Source organism: Oncorhynchus clarkii, chromosome 7 (assembly GCF_045791955.1).
Source record: "Oncorhynchus clarkii lewisi isolate Uvic-CL-2024 chromosome 7, UVic_Ocla_1.0, whole genome shotgun sequence".
Lineage (NCBI taxonomy): Eukaryota > Metazoa > Chordata > Actinopteri > Salmoniformes > Salmonidae > Oncorhynchus > Oncorhynchus clarkii.
In genome coordinates, this window is record NC_092153.1 from 17,428,681 (window position 1) to 17,447,293 (window position 18,613).

General features: G+C 43.5%; 1 protein-coding gene across 1 annotated transcript in view; it reads right to left on the reverse strand.

Moving 5' to 3' along the window:
- Positions 1-7,425: 7,425 nt before the first annotated feature.
- The window catches only part of LOC139412990 (sodium channel protein type 2 subunit alpha-like), a 42,869-nt gene continuing 31,681 nt past the window's right edge, over positions 7,426-18,613 (reverse strand). The window contains exons 18-27 of the mRNA XM_071159935.1: positions 14,790-14,925; positions 14,152-14,306; positions 13,512-13,685; positions 13,094-13,216; positions 11,889-12,164; positions 11,015-11,068; positions 10,642-10,779; positions 9,953-10,057; positions 9,464-9,734; positions 7,426-9,344 (exon numbers count right to left, since the gene is read on the reverse strand). Coding sequence (XP_071016036.1) covers positions 8,113-9,344; positions 9,464-9,734; positions 9,953-10,057; positions 10,642-10,779; positions 11,015-11,068; positions 11,889-12,164; positions 13,094-13,216; positions 13,512-13,685; positions 14,152-14,306; positions 14,790-14,925 — 2,664 coding nt within the window. The 3' untranslated portion in view covers positions 7,426-8,112. The remainder of the gene's footprint in view (positions 9,345-9,463; positions 9,735-9,952; positions 10,058-10,641; positions 10,780-11,014; positions 11,069-11,888; positions 12,165-13,093; positions 13,217-13,511; positions 13,686-14,151; positions 14,307-14,789; positions 14,926-18,613) is intronic.

Below are 18,613 nucleotides of genomic sequence, written 5' to 3' on the forward strand. Positions count from 1 at the left end.
ATCAAAAGCACATGTTTGTTTTCATATATTTTTACAATATAGCCAATTTTGACTCAGCAGCTGGCCTATCTAAAGGGAAATCGCTCAGTTCTGCCTCCAGGACAAGACTTATGACAATAATTGTCAATCTGCCTTTCAGACAGACATGAACGGTAATGATATTACACTGTCACTGAAGAATAGCACACGGTCTGAGGTATCTGTGGGGACTGAGGAGCAGCAAAGCCAGCGTTCTGTCAACGGGCTGGCTGAGGCATCCTCTCTCCTGCCTGAGAATAGAAGGGATCCACCAATTCTAGAGACTAACACTAGTCACTAGCATAGTGTCAGGTAGACTTGTGGCAAGTTCAATGAAAACTGGTTAGTGTGATAAGTGAAATTAGCATTCCTTTGCAGCAAGTATGTACATTTGGATTAATGTGCTGACCAACTTAATTAAAGGGATACTACAGGATGTTGGCAATGAAGCCCTTTATCGACTTCCCCAGATCCAGTTGAACTTGTGGATACCATTTTTATGTCTCTGCATGTAGTTTGAAAGAAGTTGCTAACTAGCGTTAGCGCAATGACTGGAAGTCTATGGTACCAGATGCTAGCTGTGACCATAGACTTCCAGTCATTGCACTAACACTAGTTAGCATTGGCTTGCAAAACTACCTCTAACTTCCTTTGTACTGGATGAAGGATGCAGGGACATAAAAATGGTATCCATGAGTTCATCCGACTGGGGAGGTAGATAATGGGCTTCATTGCCAAAATCCTGAAGTATCCCTTTACCAGTGAAACTACATGATGTCAATATCAATTCATTTTCTGTACAGGAATAATGCTGTTTTTGACCTATCCTAGAAACCGGGTCGCCCGTTTGATTGAATAGAACCTGAAGGACGGTGTTTGTTGTTTTTAACTCCCGATGAATGTACCTTTTTAAAGTGAACGATTAGGTTGCAAAGGCAAGTTGTGGGGTTTTGCCTCAGAAGGATCTTTGCACATTATTGCGCACACAGTTTCCATGTCCTGGATCTGAGTGTCTAACAGCTATTGGACGATGACTGTGAAATAGTTAGAATTAAACAAAATGATTCCTTATTTCAACAATATAACCATGTCGAATGGGAAAATGAAAAGATCATCTTATTTGAGTTAAATGAATGAGCTAAGATAGACGCTAGGGCTTGGACAATATCAGTAACGCGATACTTGTTGGTAGCGTGGCAATGAAACAAAACACGAAGCGGATTTCACTTATTTGGGGAAAACAGCCCTAATGTTGGAAATAAACATTATGTTGTCACCCAGACTCACATGTATTTATTTCCCATGCTATCGCACGCATTATTTACATATAGCAGGTTTTTAATAGACCAAAGAGTTATGTCTGCTTCTTGTAAAAAAAAAAAATTGCCATGGAAAAAATATTGCAATACTGGTATAGTCACAGCCTTAGTAGATTGAACTTTTATATGGGGTCAACTGGAAAATGTATATAGCTGCAGTTTATTTATGGCTATACAACGTTTATGTAATGTTATGTATGTTTTGATAATGCGAGCATGCTGTGGTTAGTATTGATGACAAATCAACACGATTTTGAGGTACTACAATTATTAAGTGTTGGTCTCGTGTTTATTTGTGTTGTCTCATAGATGTTGAATACTTTGCATGTATTTAGTTAAAAGGAAACACAATGTTTAAAAATGAGTTTTTATATATATATATATATACAGTGAGAATGTCAAAAGGAAACAAATTAAATAACATTTATACTTTACATTAGATTGGACAATACTCCAAGATACTGTAGTTAGAGCCACAGACTTATGATCATCTCTAGTCGTGCCATTACATTTAGGTCCAATTCCAAAAGGACCATGAAACCTGGAAGATGTACGTCGTTTGAAATCGTTTTAAACGTCTTGCTAAATTTCATGAGACACGCTATATTTTCAGTGCTGCTATTATGACTTGTTATCAAGCGTTATTGTCACATGCACAGGACACAGCAGGTGTAAAACAGTACAGGGAGAACCTTCATTGGGGGCTCTTTACCAAAAAAGGCGCAATAACGGTAGTATTACAGATGAGAAATAAAACACATGAAATGCGACAGAAGAAGAAAATAAAAGAAACAGGAGAATGGAGTTATATAACGTTCTTATATACAGGTCGGTACAGTGCCAGTACTGTTATTACAGTGTAGAGGGGTACTGGAGGGATTGAGGAAGGAATGGACCTACTCCATCACAGCATGTTCTTTGTCTCCTCTCTCTTTTCTCTATGTATCCCTTCTCTTCATCTAGCCCCTTTATGGTTCTCCTCTCGCGCTCTCTCTGTCTTTCTTGCTCTCTCACGCTCTCTTTCTCTCGCTCTCATGACCTCTCTCTCCTCTCTCCCATCCTGTGACATCATATCACGTCAGCCAATGAGGTGGTGTGTAGCGTAAGGGTGCCAAAGCGTTCATGTTCAGGTGATCTATAGTGAAGTAAGCTACCAGTCTGCACCAGTCTCTGCTATTCTGCTGTAGATATGATTTTCTAGTCTATATTGTGGTAAATGTGAAACTGGGTATTTTATTGTGATTAATTCTCGCAGCAGTCTATTGTGTCATGAAGGCCTTGAAGTTCACAGAGCTCATGTTTTTTTTTTTTTTTGCTTTGTCCCAAATGGCACCTTATTCCCTATATAGTGCACTTCTTTTGAACAAGGAAGTAGTACCCTTATAGGGTATTTGGGACACAGACGTCCTGTTCGGTTTAGTTTTGTTCCAGAATGTCTCTTTGTTTATCAAGACTGCCTAAAACTGGGGGCCAAAAAATTGTTTTTCTCTGTTTGTCTCTTCTTTTTTACACCACCATTTGTTCCTTTTTCCACAAACATCAGACTTTGAGAATAAATAACCAATGGAATAATTGTGTCCCTTGTCAATCATTTTGGTTACGGATTATTATGACCTTGACATTTTGTCAAGATGAATCATACATATCAGACATGTAATGTTGTAATTATTAAAGGAAGACAAAATGTACATCTAAATACACATAAATATTGCTGTTTCAGTCTTAAGTCTGTGTCAACACCCATTTTTCAGTTCCAAATGTAGCCTCTGAAATCCCCAGAGAAAACCAGTGCCATGTTGTCTGTCCCGCCCACAGAGTCAGAGTAAAATGGATTCTCCGGAATGTGTCTGTTTCCCAGGGTAACACATAGCTAAGACTGCTGTCTTGCGCTCAAGACCGGAAGGTTGCAAGTTCAATCTCATCTGTCGTTCTGCCCCTGAACAGGCAGTTAACCCTCTGTTCCTAGGCCGTCATTGAAAGTAAGAATTTGTTTTTAACTGACTTGCCTAGTTAAATAAAGGTAAACAAAAAAAATGACATTAGGTAATGCAACTGATCTCAGCAACGGATTATTCCAGGATGTACAGTGCCTTCGGAGAGTATTCAGACACCTTGAGTTTTTCCACATTTTGTTAGGTTACAGCCGTATTCTAAAATGTATTTAAAAAAAACTGTTTTCCTCATCAATCTACACACAATACCCCATAATGACAAAGAAAACCCGTTTTTTAGGCTCTGTCTGGGCCACTCAAGGACATTCGGAGACTTGTCCCGAAGTCACTCCTGCGTTGTCTTGGCTGTGTGCTTAGGGTTGTTGTCCTGTTGGAAGGTGAACCTTCGCCCCCCAGTCTGAGGTCCTGAGCACTCTGGAGCAGGTTTTCATCAAGGATCTCTCTGTGCTTTGCTCTGTTCATCATTCCCTGCCGGTGAAAAACACCCCCACAGCATGATGCTGTCACCATCATGCTTCACCGTAGGGATTCTGCCAGGTTTCCTCCAGATGTGATGCTTGGCATTCAAGCCAAAGAGTTGAATCTTGGTTTCATCAGACCTGAGAATCTTGTTCCTTATGGTCTGAGAGGCTTTAGGTGCATTTTGGCAAACTTCCAAGTGGGCTGTCATATGCCTTTTACTTTGGAGTGGCTTCTGTCTGGCCACTCTACCATAAAGGCGTGATTGGTGGAGTGTTGCAGAGATGGTTGTCCTTCTGGAAGGTTCTTCCATCTCCACAGAGGAACTCTGGACCTCTGTCAGTGACCATTGGGTTCTTGGTCACCTCCCTGACCAAGGCCCTTCTCCACGATTGCTCAATTTGGCCAGGCAGCCTGCTCTAGGAAGAGTCTTGGTGGTTCCAAACTTCTTCCATTTAAGAATGATGAAGGCCACTGTTCTTGGGGACCTTCAATGCTGCAAAAATTGTTTGGTACCCTTCCTCAGATCTGTGCCTCAACATAATCCTGTCTCGGAGCTCTACTGACAATTCCTTCGACCTCATGGCTTGGTTTTTGCTCTGACATGCACTGTCAACTGTGGGACCTTATATAGACAGGTGTGTGCCTTTCCAAATCATGTCCAGTCAATTGAATTTACCAGAGGTGGACTCCATTCAAGTTGTAGAAACATCTCAAGGATGATCAATGGAAACATGAGTCTCATAGCAAAGGGTCTGAATACTTATGTAAATAAGGTATTTCAGTTTATGTTTAATGCATTTTCAAACATGTCTGTTTTTGCTTTGTCATTATGGGGTATTGTGTGTTTTTAAAATGTATTAATCCATTTTTGAATAAGGCTGAATAAGGTATGTGGGAAAAGTCAAGGGGTCTGAATACTTTCTGAAGGCACTGTATGTATTGTTATTTAGTATAAAGTCAGTTATAGCTAATACTATTCTGATCTTGTTCATACCTTCAAAAGTAGTGAATTGAGAAATATTCAGAAAATACATCAGGAACAAGGTCATAGGTTTTAAACTGAAGGTCAAATCAAAGTCGTTAGATGTCCGTCCCATGCTATACCTCTATACCTGGATAGTTGACAACAGATTTGATCATGTCTAAATTATGGCTTAATGAGGAGTTAAGTAACAACATTGAAATAATCATTATTACATGAATTCAAATATTATTACAATTACATAATACAAATACAAAAAAGTATAATAGGTTGTACGGTTTGACTCAATGGAACTTGATGACAAAACCAAAATTCCCTTGCTTACTGTGTTTGCCTATGGGGGGTTATCGTTTATTGCCCATTTGTGCTGTTGCTGAGCAACTATTGCTAGGTAATCATGGAAATTATTCTCAAGAGTTCAACAGACATAATAACCTACTATAATGACATAATTTGAGTAGTTAATTGAGCACATAAGTTCAGCCTACTGCATGATTTGAGCCAGTCAACAAGCACTCATAGAACATGTTTATTGAAAAAGCTCATTGAAATCAGCCAGAAGTGCTACCCAGACTGTTCGTGTGTCTCCCCACCTCTAGGTGGAGCCACTGACCTTGTTTTGCAGGGAGTCCTCTCTTTGGTGGCAGGCAGGTTAGGGTGTAAGTTGGTCCTGTCTTCCCACCTCACACAGGCTAATATGTTCCTGCATGGGAACCTTGTCATGGCTGACTGCCCATGGGTGTGCATTAAACTAACATTTACTCAAACAGACCCCCGCTACAGCAGGTGTTGAGCACGCAAAAGACGTGTATGGATTAAAGCGCAGGGATAGGAAGGCAGTTCATCGATACTATGCATATACTGTAGTACTGTACAGTATAATAAGTGTATTACATGGCTTCTGATCATGGTGTTTATTTCTGATGCAGGGAAGGAGGGAAGGAAAGGGGTTGGGAAGGGTATGCCTGCTCGCAACAAGGTATTGTGGCTAGGCAGTTGGGAAACACTACTGATCAATCAAAAGCGGGGGAGCTGTGATGTAAGGTTGCCAAGCAACAGCAGGGCAGAATCTGGCGGCAGGTTCAGCAAAGTGTTTTGAGGCAGTAAGGGCGGGGGTAATCTCAATCTCTCTCCCTCTGTATACAGCTCGTATACAGTATGTCTCCCAGCTGCCTATTGACCATTCAACATGCTAACAATAGATAGCATAACGCAACAGTTCCATCTGACTGAAAATATTCTGTGTACAAAGAATGCGTTCCAAAATCGGTTTTATTTTAGAAATCTTGATTTTGTGTTTTGTGGTCACATCTTTGGTTCTAACAAAAATGTCACTTGTCACACATTTGCAAATGTATACATTTCAGTGTAGCATGAAGTTCAACCACATGGATGACCCCTTCAAACCAGATATACAGCAATATCCAGCAATCGTCATACCTTTCTCTTTTAAGCTATGCTCTATCAGAAAGTAACAGGTGTGTAAAAACACATATGTTCTTTATTCTTTAGAATGTTTCCATTCATGTTAGCAGATGAGCTGATACTAGTCCTGACCTGCATGCCCTTCACTAACACACTACCTGAAGGAAAAATGGCTGCCAATTGCTTTATGGCTCATATCTACAGAAATGTGGACCATACACGTGTTTCATGTGTCAATGTGTGCAGAATGTAAAACAAGTTGTAGAAAAATGGCAACCTAAACCTAACTTCAAAAAGCAACAGTAGCTACAGTAGAAGCACTATTTATGATACTTCTAATACAAGTAAACTGTAGACCCCCAGTCACACACACGCTCACATAATACCCTTTGGGGGTGGCCATTAAAAGCTAAAAAAGTGCTGTTACATCAAATGGAAGTGTTATGCATACTGTGGGTCTATATAGTACACCATACTATTTATAAATCGAACCAAATCACTATGTTGAAAGAATCAGGCTTTGAATTAAAGTCATTAATGAACTATGAGTACAGTGGGCAGTACAGACGAGTGCTAAACTCAATGCACATATTATAATGGCGTTAGACACCGTTGAAAAAGACCATCAATGTGTTCCCTTTATTATATTTTGTTAGTCACCTTTCTTTACAAGAGCGTTTCGACAGAAACAAGGAGTGGAGAGAGAGAGAGAGAGAGAGAGAGAGAGAGAGGGAGAGGGAGAGGGAGAGAGAGAGAGAGAGCGAGAGAGAGAGAGGGAGAGACCGAGAGAGACACAGGGAGAGAGAGAGACACAGAGAGAGAGAGACACAGAGAGAGAGACACAGAGAGAGACACACAGAGAGAGAGACACAGAGAGAGAGACACACAGAGAGAGATAGAGAGAGAGAGAGAGAGAGAGAGAGAGAGAGAGAGAGAGAGAGAGAGAGAGAGAGAGAGAGAGAGATTAAAATACATCTGTCGGACACATTGCTTTGTGACAATGAAGGTCTACGAAGATGAAGATCTCATTGAATCACTCCCAATGGATCTGTTGACGTACATTCAGGATCTCTGTGTCCGTGGGTGTGTTCATAGAAACAGCGTGGGGAGAACAACAGCAATTCATATAGAGGTACAAGATATATCTTTGCCAAGTGTCACCGATGATAGGTTGTGGAATTAAGCGTGTGCATAATGTAACGTTAACATGATAAATAACCTTGCCTGAGATCTGAAGACCTGGGTTAGCTCCCCGAGCTAAGTCTCAGACCTTACCTCAGCGGGCTAGCACAGTCTGGTGTGCAGGAGACCCGGTTAGTTACATATACAGTATCTATGCTTATTCCCAGAGGGATACACGAAAACTGCGGCCTGAGCAGTTCTGGGAGTAACAAAACGCATGTGGTGTTAGTATTGGAACATGGATTTGTTAAGTAGCTGAGTTTTGCTGTACATGGTGTTCTTAAAACCGTGAAAAGCAGTGGACACATTCTCACAATTACACAATAAAACATTCTTTACCATAAAAAAAAAGAAGTTATACAAAAATGCAAGAACCTTAAGTAACACGGCGACCGTTATTCAAGACACTGGATGTATGATGGTAGCAGCAGCACTAGCTACAGAAAACTTCACAGTATACACAGGTGTGTCAGATAGTAACACTCAACAGAAAATCACAAGCGGTTTCGCAGCGGCTTTTTGAGTCGCCGTCTTTCACTTACTCCTGGCAGTGATACATAGCAATAATCTTCCCCTGCCTTGTTACTATGTAACCCCCTGGAACAGTCCCCTTAAATGGCTCCAAACCTGCTCTCTGGCCTCAGCCTTAGCTAGCTACATATCAGTTTGGCCTAGCACCCAACACCACCACACACCCTACACCAACACATTAGCATTTAGCATACATCGATAATCCAAAACTGTAAACAAGTTTTCCTTCAAAGCAAACGTCTCAGTACTCATCATTTCTCCTCTTGTTCACTTGTTTATTTTGCTCTCTTAGATCTTTCTCTCTGTCCTCTTTCTCCCTCTGTTCTTTCTCATATTTGTCCTTTTCCGACTTTGTGGCACTGTTGTACGAAGGCAGCGAGGCGGTGGAGGACGTCATGTCCATTTTCTCTGTGGAGGTGGAGTTGTCCGCAAACTTCCCTATCACCAGCACCTCCTTGTCCTCCAGCTCGCACATCACGCTGCCTTTAGGCTGCTCCTTGTAGAGCTCTGCTGCTTTCTTGAGGGCGAGTCGGGCCAGGTAGAGCCTGAAGGACCTCTGAATCACCACGGCAGACATGTCTTCCTGCTTGCGCCGCAAGGTACTGGTGATGGGTTCGTAGGAGACTTTGGAGGGGTTGGAGGCCATGAAGCGCTCCTCCATCTGGCCCCGGAGGAGGTCCAAGCCTTCTCCCTCTCCCAGGACACGCTTGGTGAAGGCAAACAGGATGTCAAGGCAGTGGATGCGCTCCCCGCTGACCATGGGCAGATCCATTTTGATCAGCTGGATGTGGTTGGGCTTGGCCATTCGCAGCGGTGGGTCCAAAGCGTCTGCAAAGTCCGACAGCTTGTCGTACTCCACGAACTGCGTGGCGTCCGGGTCGAAGCGCTCCCACACCTCGTAGAACATCTCAAAGTCGTCCTCGCTCAGCGGCTCGGCCGACTCCTCGGTGGCCACGCTGAAGTTCTCCAGGATGACGGCGATGTACATGTTGACCACGATGAGGAAACAGATGATGATGTAGCTGACGAAAAAGAACATGGCCACTGGCGGGTTGCCGCAGTTTCCCCGGTACAAGGTGCCCGGGTGCTCCATCTGGCTGTCACAGTCGGGCTCCTTCTTGTTGAGGATGGGCGCCAGGAGGCCGTCCCAGCCCGCCGACGTGGTGATCTGGAACAGGCAGAGCATGCTGTTGCCGAACGTCTCGAAGTTGAACATGTCGTCGATTCCCGCCTCGTGCTTGACGTAGGCGAAGTTGGACATGCCGAAGATGGCGTAGATGAACATGACCAGGAAGAGCAGGAGGCCAATGTTAAACAGGGCAGGAAGTGACATCATCAAGGCGAACAAAAGCGTCCGGATGCCCTTGGCGCCCTTGATGAGACGGAGGATGCGGCCGATTCTGGCAAGTCGGATGACTCGGAATAACGTTGGGGAAACAAAGTACTTCTCAATCAATTCTGATAAAAACATACCTGTAAGGACAGAGACAAAAACCACACCAATTAAACACATACAATTTCTGAGTTACAACTCCAAACATTCTGAATGCTACATTTTGATTCAAACAACTATGAAGAGTCGGTGTTCTTACCTACAATTGAAAGGATGACAACGACAAAGTCAAACACGTTCCAGCCAATGGTGAAGTAGTAATGGCGGAGGGATATCATTTTGAGCGTACACTCCCCAGTGAAGAGCACTATAAAGACAAAGTTAATCCAGTGGAGGATTTTTTCCCTCTCTGGTGTCTGGTCATCCTCTTCCACCATCATAGTGACCATGTTGAGGCAGATGAGGATCATGATGACAATGTCAAAAGCCTGCTTCGTTACGAAGTCAAACACACAGCCTTGGAATGCATTCTAGAACGGAAAGACAGATGAAGGGAGAGAGAGAAACAGAGGTAGAGAGCGATAGAAATATATATATATTTTTAATGATCATTATAGTGAGAATTCAAAATAAATATTGATTTACAATATTTGTTATTTTGCTATGAGAAATCAGTCTTGAATATTTGAGCTACTGTTTGTTTGAATGGTTATTGTAATATCAATAGGTTTCAATATCAGTGTCAAACCGTTGGCCTGGGAATAGGCTTCTGGGGCTTCTTGGAGCCGAGCTTCTTCATGGCATTGTAGTATTTCTTCTGTTCCTCTGTCATGAAGATGTCCTGACCTCCAAAGTAAAGGGAACAATACATAACCTGGTAAAAACCCAACACATGTACAGCCAGAGTGTGCGTCTGTCTGTCTGTCTGTCTGTCTGTCTGTCTGTCTGTCTGTCTGTTTCTCTGTCTGTTTCTCTGTCTGTCTCTCCCTCTCTGTGTGTGTCTGTCTGTCTGTCTCTCGCTCCAGTTTCTTTCAGTCATTGTTAGCTCAGGGCAAGGCACGCTTTTCAGATCTCTCTTTCTCATCCCTCTCTTCTCTCGATTTCTCTCATGCTATTTTACGCTCTCTCCTCTTTCTCCTTGATCTTTCTTTCTTTCTTTCTTTTTCTCTTGTCTCCTCTGTCTCTGTATTATGGAGACTGCATTCACAGTGTTAGCTCTCTTAACAACTGGAAGGTGAATGTGTGTGTGTCTGACTCATATGCCTGCTGTATTATGAATCATCTCTCAGCTAGCAGCAGGTTAGCTGAGAGATGTGCTAACAATATGGCAGTGTAAACGAACACCTGGTCACTACTGCACAACTAATCAAATAGCAACCCAGACTATTTGCATTGCCCCCGCCCCACCCCTCCCCCTCTTTGATACTGAATACGTATCTTCTTCTTCTGTTGGTTGAAGTTGTCAATGATGACACCAATGAAGAGGTTGAGAGTGAAGAAGGAGCCAAAGATGATGAAGATGACGAAGTACAGATACATGTAGAGGTTCTGTTCATATTGGGGCTGAAGTTCCACCTGAAACACAAACAAGAAAGATATACAGTAAAATGTCTAATCATAGCACATATTACACCATATTCAAGTCAAACCCTTATTGACAGGTCATTCCTAAGGGAAAAAACACTTTTATTTTTATACAAAAGCCATGAAAACCCCATCAAATGTCAGCTCAAAACCTTAAATGCAAGAGTCAACCTGACTTTAAACTGTCAGCCATTCTCCATGACCAGAGCCCCAAAGAAACACTTACATTACGAGAGTCCACAGCTGCGTACATGATGTCCATCCAACCTTTGAACGTTGCCTAGGAGCAGAGAACAGAGAACAGAATGAGTTACTCTCTGAGGGGTCACTCTCGAGTGGTTACTTACATCTGACTTCCCTGTTCCCTAGCTGCAGCCTTGCAGTCAGGCTCCTCTTCACTACTTTTAGTTAAGGAGAGCTATTTTGGTAGCAGGTAGAAAATATGAAATGAACAGTCTCAATACTCTGTGAAAGGTGCAGAGCTACAGGCGAAGTTGGAAGTTAACATACACCTTAGCCAAATACATTTAAACTCAGTTTTTCACAATTCCTGACATTTAATCATAGTAAAAATTCCCCGTCTTAGGTCAGTTAGGGTCACCACTTTATTTTAAGAATGTGAAATGTCAGAATAATAATAGAGAGAATGATTTATTTCAGCTTTTATTTCTTTCATCACATTCCCAGTGGGTCAGAAGTTTACATACACTCAAATAGTATTTGGTAGCATTGCCTTTAAATTGTTTAACTTAGGTCAAACGTTTCGGGTAGCCTTCCACAAGCTTCCCACAATAAGTTGGGTGAAATTTGGCCCATTCCTCCTGACAGAGCTGGTGTAACTGAGTCAGGTTTGTAGGCCTCCTTGCTGGCACACGCTTTTTCAGTTCTGCCCACAAATCTTCTATAGGATTGAGGTCAGGGCTTTGTGATGGCCACTCCAATACCTTGACTTTGTTGGAAAGTGCAGGTTTTCCTCATGTTTTGTTCACTCAGTGTAAATGAACATTATATACACATTTCATAATAACTGCACTTTTAAACCAGATTTAAAGCATCTTCCTGAACAATGTAAAACGACAACAGAAAACTGTCCCACTCACCACTTGCAACAAGGCCAAGTACCCGGCCCCGACATTATCAAAGTTGATCTTGACATTCTTCCATCGGGCGCTGTCATTGGCCAGGGCCAGACAGTCGCTCTTGTTGTTGACCACCTCGATGGGAAAGGTCTCGTCGTTGGTGGTGTTGACGCAGTGATAGTACTTCCCTGCGAACAGATTGACGCCCATGATGCTGAAGATGAGCCAGAAGATGAGGCACACCAGCAGCACGTTCATGATGGACGGAATGGCACCCAGGAGGGCGTTCACCACCACCTGTCAAATCACAGATGACACGGTTAGAGGGCTCGGTCCAACCGGTTCGCTGAGGTTTCTCTGGATAGGACTAGAAAGTAATGTGACCCAAGTTGTTGAGTGAGATAAAGTTTAAGCTGAAATGCACACACTTGTCGCTCAAGAAAACATGTATTTCTAGGCTTATCCAAGAAACCTGGTTACCATAGATGATAACATATGTAATAATAATATAATCATACATGTATAGGGAGGGTTAATAGAGCTGGTAATATGGAGATGTTGTGTTAGGAACACATGAGAATATGTGTCCAGTATTTCCACTGTGTTATTTTCAGTAGAAAGCATGTTACTAGCACTACCACAGAGGGTTAACAAGAGTTTGACAGTTAACTATTTGAGGAAAGGAAAAGGGAGGAGACGCTCTTTCAAGGGAGTGGCGACGGAGCACATTTAACCACTCAAAACAGAAAAAAAAACCTTAGAAGAGTCAGGATGAAGTCACAACAGTGTTTTACTGCAAATGAAAAGACACATCAAAAGGCCCCACACAAGCAACATCGAGGCAGAGCAATGTCAGAGAACATCGATATAGAATCTATCGACACAATGTGGAGAAAGTCACGCAGATACACACAACGAGAGATGTATCTCGAAATCCAGCTCTATCCACAGGCATGCGTCCATTTAAAATACATCACTGGTTCCTATTTTCCTCCTTCTAGAATCCTAAGCCACTTAAAAAGGACTGCGGCTAAGAATTCTACATGATGTCAAATGTAACAAGGCATTACTCTCCTAAAATAAGTTACATTTAGTTATGACATTTAGTTATTTTCAAGAGACTCAATTGCTGTGGACTTTCTATCGTAACAAATATCCTAAAAGCTGCTTGAGAGGCTCTTTCTGATTGCAGTTCAGTACGAAACATGTTCTCCAGTAACCCTTACCCTCATGCCCTCGAACCGTGACAAGGCCCTCAGGGGTCTTAAGGCCCGCAGTGTTCGTAGGGACTTGATGGCACTCAGCTCAGAGTAGCCTAACGCATTGGCTACCAAGCTCACCAGAGACACCTGAGAGAGAGAGAGAGAGAGAGAGAGAGAGAGAGAGAGAGAGAGAGAGAGAGAGAGAGAGAAATAAGCAATGTCAGGAGAGACATTTTCACAAAGGGAGGTATGTTCGGCACATGAGTTAAAAAAATGTAATGTGATTTCCATTCATTCCAATTGGTGAAGGAATGATCACAAAATTAATCAAATCACTTTCAATTTCTAGCCAAAGCTAAGATTTGAATGAATCTACTGACAAAGCCCGTTCAAGGTCATCATGTATGTACGGAGTTCGCATATAACTCCAGCAAATACATACATCAACAATGAGGAAGTCCAGCCAACACCAGGCGTTGGTGAAGTACTTCTTGAATCCGTAGGCTACCCACTTCAGCAGCATCTCCAGGATGAAGATATAAGTGAAGACTTTGTCTGCGTACTCCAGCACTACCTTAATGGTCTTCCTCTGCTCTATGTAAATGTCTTCAAACGCCTACACGGAGACACAAACAAGGAATCAAGCATCAGATAGTTGACAGTGTCCGAGGTCTGGGCTAAGGTCATGTTTGTCAAGTGTTTTGAGTCACACACAGTAGGTTGTTTTTTTGGGGGGTCAAATGTAGGGCTCTGAGTTTTTTCTGAACACAAAACCTGACCAGGAAATACTCTGGGCCCTAGTTATGCATATGGATCAGAGTTTTCCCTGTCCCTTTTCCCTGACTCAACCCTACTGAGGAGTACACTCTGATCAATCAACGTTTCAGTTTTCAGTTCAAAGCAGAAGGGTCAGTCTAACCAAGAAGCCATAAAGCTCATCTTCACTCTACATCAAAGTAAGCAGACTGTAATAATTTGACACTCCCATTGTGATGCAAAGACAACTAGAGCCCACGTTTACTTGACTTTCCTTAAAGGAGCGGTACACCATTACACAGGCCAGGTGAGCAGCAGCCACTCACCAGAGCGCCACTGCTGAGCAGGATCATGAAAATGATTAAGGTCTCGAACCAGTTGTGTTCCACGATGATGAAACACGTCTTCCTCAAGGTCCACCACACCTTCCACTTGCCCTGCTCAACGTTGACCTGGCAACACTGGAACCTGAGCACACAGCCTGGGAGAGACAGAGAGAGAGACAGAGAGACAGAGAGAGAGAGAGAGAGAGAGAGAGAGAGAGAGAGAGACAGAGAGAGACAGAGAGAGGGAGAGAGAGACAGAGAGAGAGAGAGACAGAGAGAGAGACACAGAGAGAATCAGAGAGAGGGAGAGACAGAGAAAGACAGAGAGAGAGAGAGAGAGAGAGAGAGAGAGAGAGAGAGAGAGAGAGAGAGAGAGAGACAGAGAGAGAGAGAGAGAGAGAGAGAGTTGATAAAATAATGCCTTGTCCTTGACTGAAACAAAACTGTCCTCCCATTTTTCAAACAGTTGCCCCCCTATCAGAGCTCGGAATTCCCTTTAGACTACTTCTAATGTTTGAAAGGACAAAGTATGTCAAAGATAAAGCTTCTGTCTCTGTCAGTCTCTCTCAAACCTTCCTCTCGCCAGCCCCCCCCCCTCTTCCTCATCCTCTCCCCCAGATCCTCCCTCCCTCCCTCACCATCAGTGAAGCAGTTCTCTGGGTCCTCTGACTCCTCGTCCTCCAGCTCCACTGACTCAGCTCCATCCCCCGGGGGCCCGATATCCACTGAGCTGCCCTCCGACGAGGTAAGTTGCCGGGACTCTACAGGTAGCTTCTATACGGGGGGGGGGGGGGGGGGGGGCACGTTTAACCAGCACGTTTAACCAGACAATGTCTACAGTAACACAGCCCCAGCCCTTCTCACCAGCTCCCTCCATAGAGGAGAAAACCTTCTGAGCTACTAGAGATCTTGAGATTCTTGCAATGGTTCATTCTCCATTGTCATGGACTGTAACAGTACAGTAGTCCCACCAGATACTTTGGTCTGGACTGGAGACAAGACTTTGGCTTAAATATAAACTCAAGAGTTGGACCCGTTTCATCATTATAATCATCGTTACATGCAGCGTCGATCAAACGTACCTACAGGCTTTGGGATCAGTTTGATCAGGGGATATCCAATCACACAGCACCTGGTAGCAACAATACACGCTACAGGGAGAGGTTGGTGTTACAATGCACTGTGGGTATGTTTGATATCGGCTCAGACAGTCGAAGGGGGCATGCAGTATTCCAGTATTCTCCTGCAACAAGCAGGAGAACGTGGGCTGACGGATTTTCATGTCCACTGAAAAATGGCCCAGGATTTGATTGGTTGATAGCCCCATCGATCAAAAGACGATAACGAATCAATTCCCCCCTCTTCCCTCCCTCCCCCGAAATACTGAACATTCTCCTCTTTGACATGAAAACACATTTTTTTGCCCATCCTTAAAAAAAAACAGTGTTCACAAGCTTTGGTCTCTGTTTCGGGAAAATAAATGGGTATTACCACGTTAGCTAACCAGCAAAACCCAGTACTGTGCACTGTTTACCAGACAGCATGTGGTCTGGAGCTATCCGATAATAATAATATCATGAATACTAATATAACATTAGATGCAGTGTGACCATGCTACCCAGAAAACATACAGAGGAGACACAGCTAAATGGGGTACTCTATTGTGATTATCCACTGGAGACTAAAAGGAAATGTCCCACTAAGAGGAAATCATGTTGGAGGGACCTCTGGGGCTGACTAGTACTACTGTCCTTATTCTTTGCTTTTGGCAGGATAAGCATTAGATTATAATGCACACTTTGACATTAGAGCTCTGCAATCCATGCAAGTCATCCATAATACAGTACTAGAGATATTTTTATATATATATATAAAAATATAATCTATATGCTGATTTGGCTCCCGAGTGGCACAGCGGTCTAAGGCACTGCATCTCAGTGCTAGAGGCGTCACTACAGACCCTGGTTAGATTTCCAGGCTGTATCACAACTGGCTGTGATTGGGAGTCCCATAGGGCGGCGCACAATTGGCCCAGCGTCGTCCCGGGTTCGGGTTTGGCCGGAGTAGGCCGTCATTGTAAATAAGAATTTGTTCTTAACTGACTTACCTAGTTAAATAAAGGTTAAATACACTTTTTTTTTAAATGAAATACAGTGTTCTGTGTACTGTATGGTGAGAAGGCCTCGCTTAGCTCCGTAGGTTGGAATCCCTGTCCTGTTTTCATTGGTAAAACATGCTGCAATCTTTAGGGAGTTTGGGGCGTCAGGCTGGCTGGCAGACAGAGGAGTAACATGCCATCAGTACTCGACAGTGCAGCAGGTCTGATTGCCGTGGGACCCAGCTAATACGTAGTGGGAATGATGGAAGCATGCTGCCCTGCCCGCTCCACGCCCCTCCCGCCCCGAGATACACAATGTTCCAGAAGGAGGGGTGGCGCTCTCTCTAACTCTTTCTTTCTCTCTCTACACCGCTCTCTCTCTCTCACACATATTATATCCCCCCTCTCGCACATGTTCTCTATTCCTTCCTTCCTCACCCTCTCTATACCTCTCTCACACACATTCTCCCTCTGTCTCACACATTTTCTCATCCGGCTTGCTTCCGTCCTTTCCATCTCCCTCCCTCTCTCTACTCTTTCACACATCTTCTCTCTTTCCCAGTCTCCCTCTCTCTCTGCCATCTCTCTCTCTCTTTGTTCAGGGTGAAGGCTATATATAAATTGAGGGTGCCCTCCTGCCATGCCTTAGGAAGGCAATATGTAATTTGTGTCTTGATTTCAATTGTTTGCTATAATTGCTGCATCAGTATGGTATGGCTGACGGTATGCCACCACTAATCTACCAGGGGTTCAAAGAGACTAATATTCAGACTCCAAAACATTGGCTAGATCTGCACAGGGAGAAAATGTAACCCTCGTGATCTTAACCTACAGTACTTTGGGTAAAATTAATTAATTTAATCTTTGTCTCTTCCTGTCCTCATTTTCTCTCTTCATCAATTCTCTGTTATTTTTTTCCAATCTTGGAGTGTACAATGTGAATCACCTCCAAAATCAATACAAACCAAGCAAGGAAATCAAAAACAAGTCACATGACTCCACCTATCAATGGGAAGAGTGGGTGCAGCTCATTCATAATGGTGTGGAAAGTACAAAAAAGCCTGATGATCAAATTAGAAATAAAAAATGAGATAAAATACAAAGCAGGTGGGGAGGGGTTTATTCAGGCAGAGAACGAAAAAATAGGCAATCCATTGAAACAAATGCAAGACAAGTATTGGTTGGTTCTGTTAAATGGCATAGGCAGTCCTCATGGTTAGTGCTATGTAGAATAAAATGGTCTTACAAGTCTCCTCTCTCTCACTGACAACCTTGTGAGCGTCTGTAACACAGCTGCAATAACAAACGGTGGGTTAAGCAAGGTAATGTGATACAAACGTGAGCCAGCACATAATGTACAGTACAAGCTCTGTCTGTTTTCATTAGCTGCCAGGCACACAGCGACACAGGTTATCCACAGAGAAACACTTCCATGCAGATACACGTTAGCTGACAAGGCTCTAGCATGATATAGAATAGGATTGAACAGTTTGTGAGGGCCACAATTGACCCTGTTCTGTTCGTAGCACAAAATCACACACACACACACACACACACACACACACACACACACACACGGTTCATGATCCCGTTCCCAATAAATAGACTAATTAGAAGCTATTATTTATAGGGGATCAGCATGCCCAGAAACAGACCAGGCTAGCTTTATCTCATAACTGAAGGAGTTGGCTGGGGGCAGGTTGGCGACACTGCCGTAGGTCGGCTCAGCTCAGCTCCACTCCACTCCCTGTCCCTGGCTCTCGTCTGGAGATGTGGGGGCGGGGCTACGGAGCCCAGTAGGCCACCTGACCCTCCTAGCCTAACGGGACATTATGTCTTCAAAACAGACTGCTTCAGAATGTTGTATGTGTGTGTGTGTGTGTGTGTGTGTGTGTGTGTGTGTGTGTGTGTGTGTGTGTGTGTGTGTGTGTGTGTGTGTGTGTGTGTGTGTGTGTGTGTGTGTGTGTGTGTGTGGTGTGTGTGTGTGTGGGCCAGTGAGTGGGATACTTTAAGTCCTTTATCTGTCTTCCGGCCTTCATTTACTGTCCATTAAAAATGTCATAGAGATGTTGTTGATTTTAAAATCTCACTGGTGTGATTTCCAATGACTGGGATTAAATGTGTAAGAAATCAGCATCCACACACATCCATGAGCCTCCACACACATCCCATGAGCCTCCACACACATCCATGAGCCTCCACACACATCAATGAGCCTCCACACACATCCCATGAGCCTCCACACACATCCATGAGCCTCCACACACATCCATGAGCCTCCACATACATCTATGAGCCACCACACACATCCATGAGCCTCCACACACATCCATGAGCCTCCACACACATCCATGAGCCTCCACA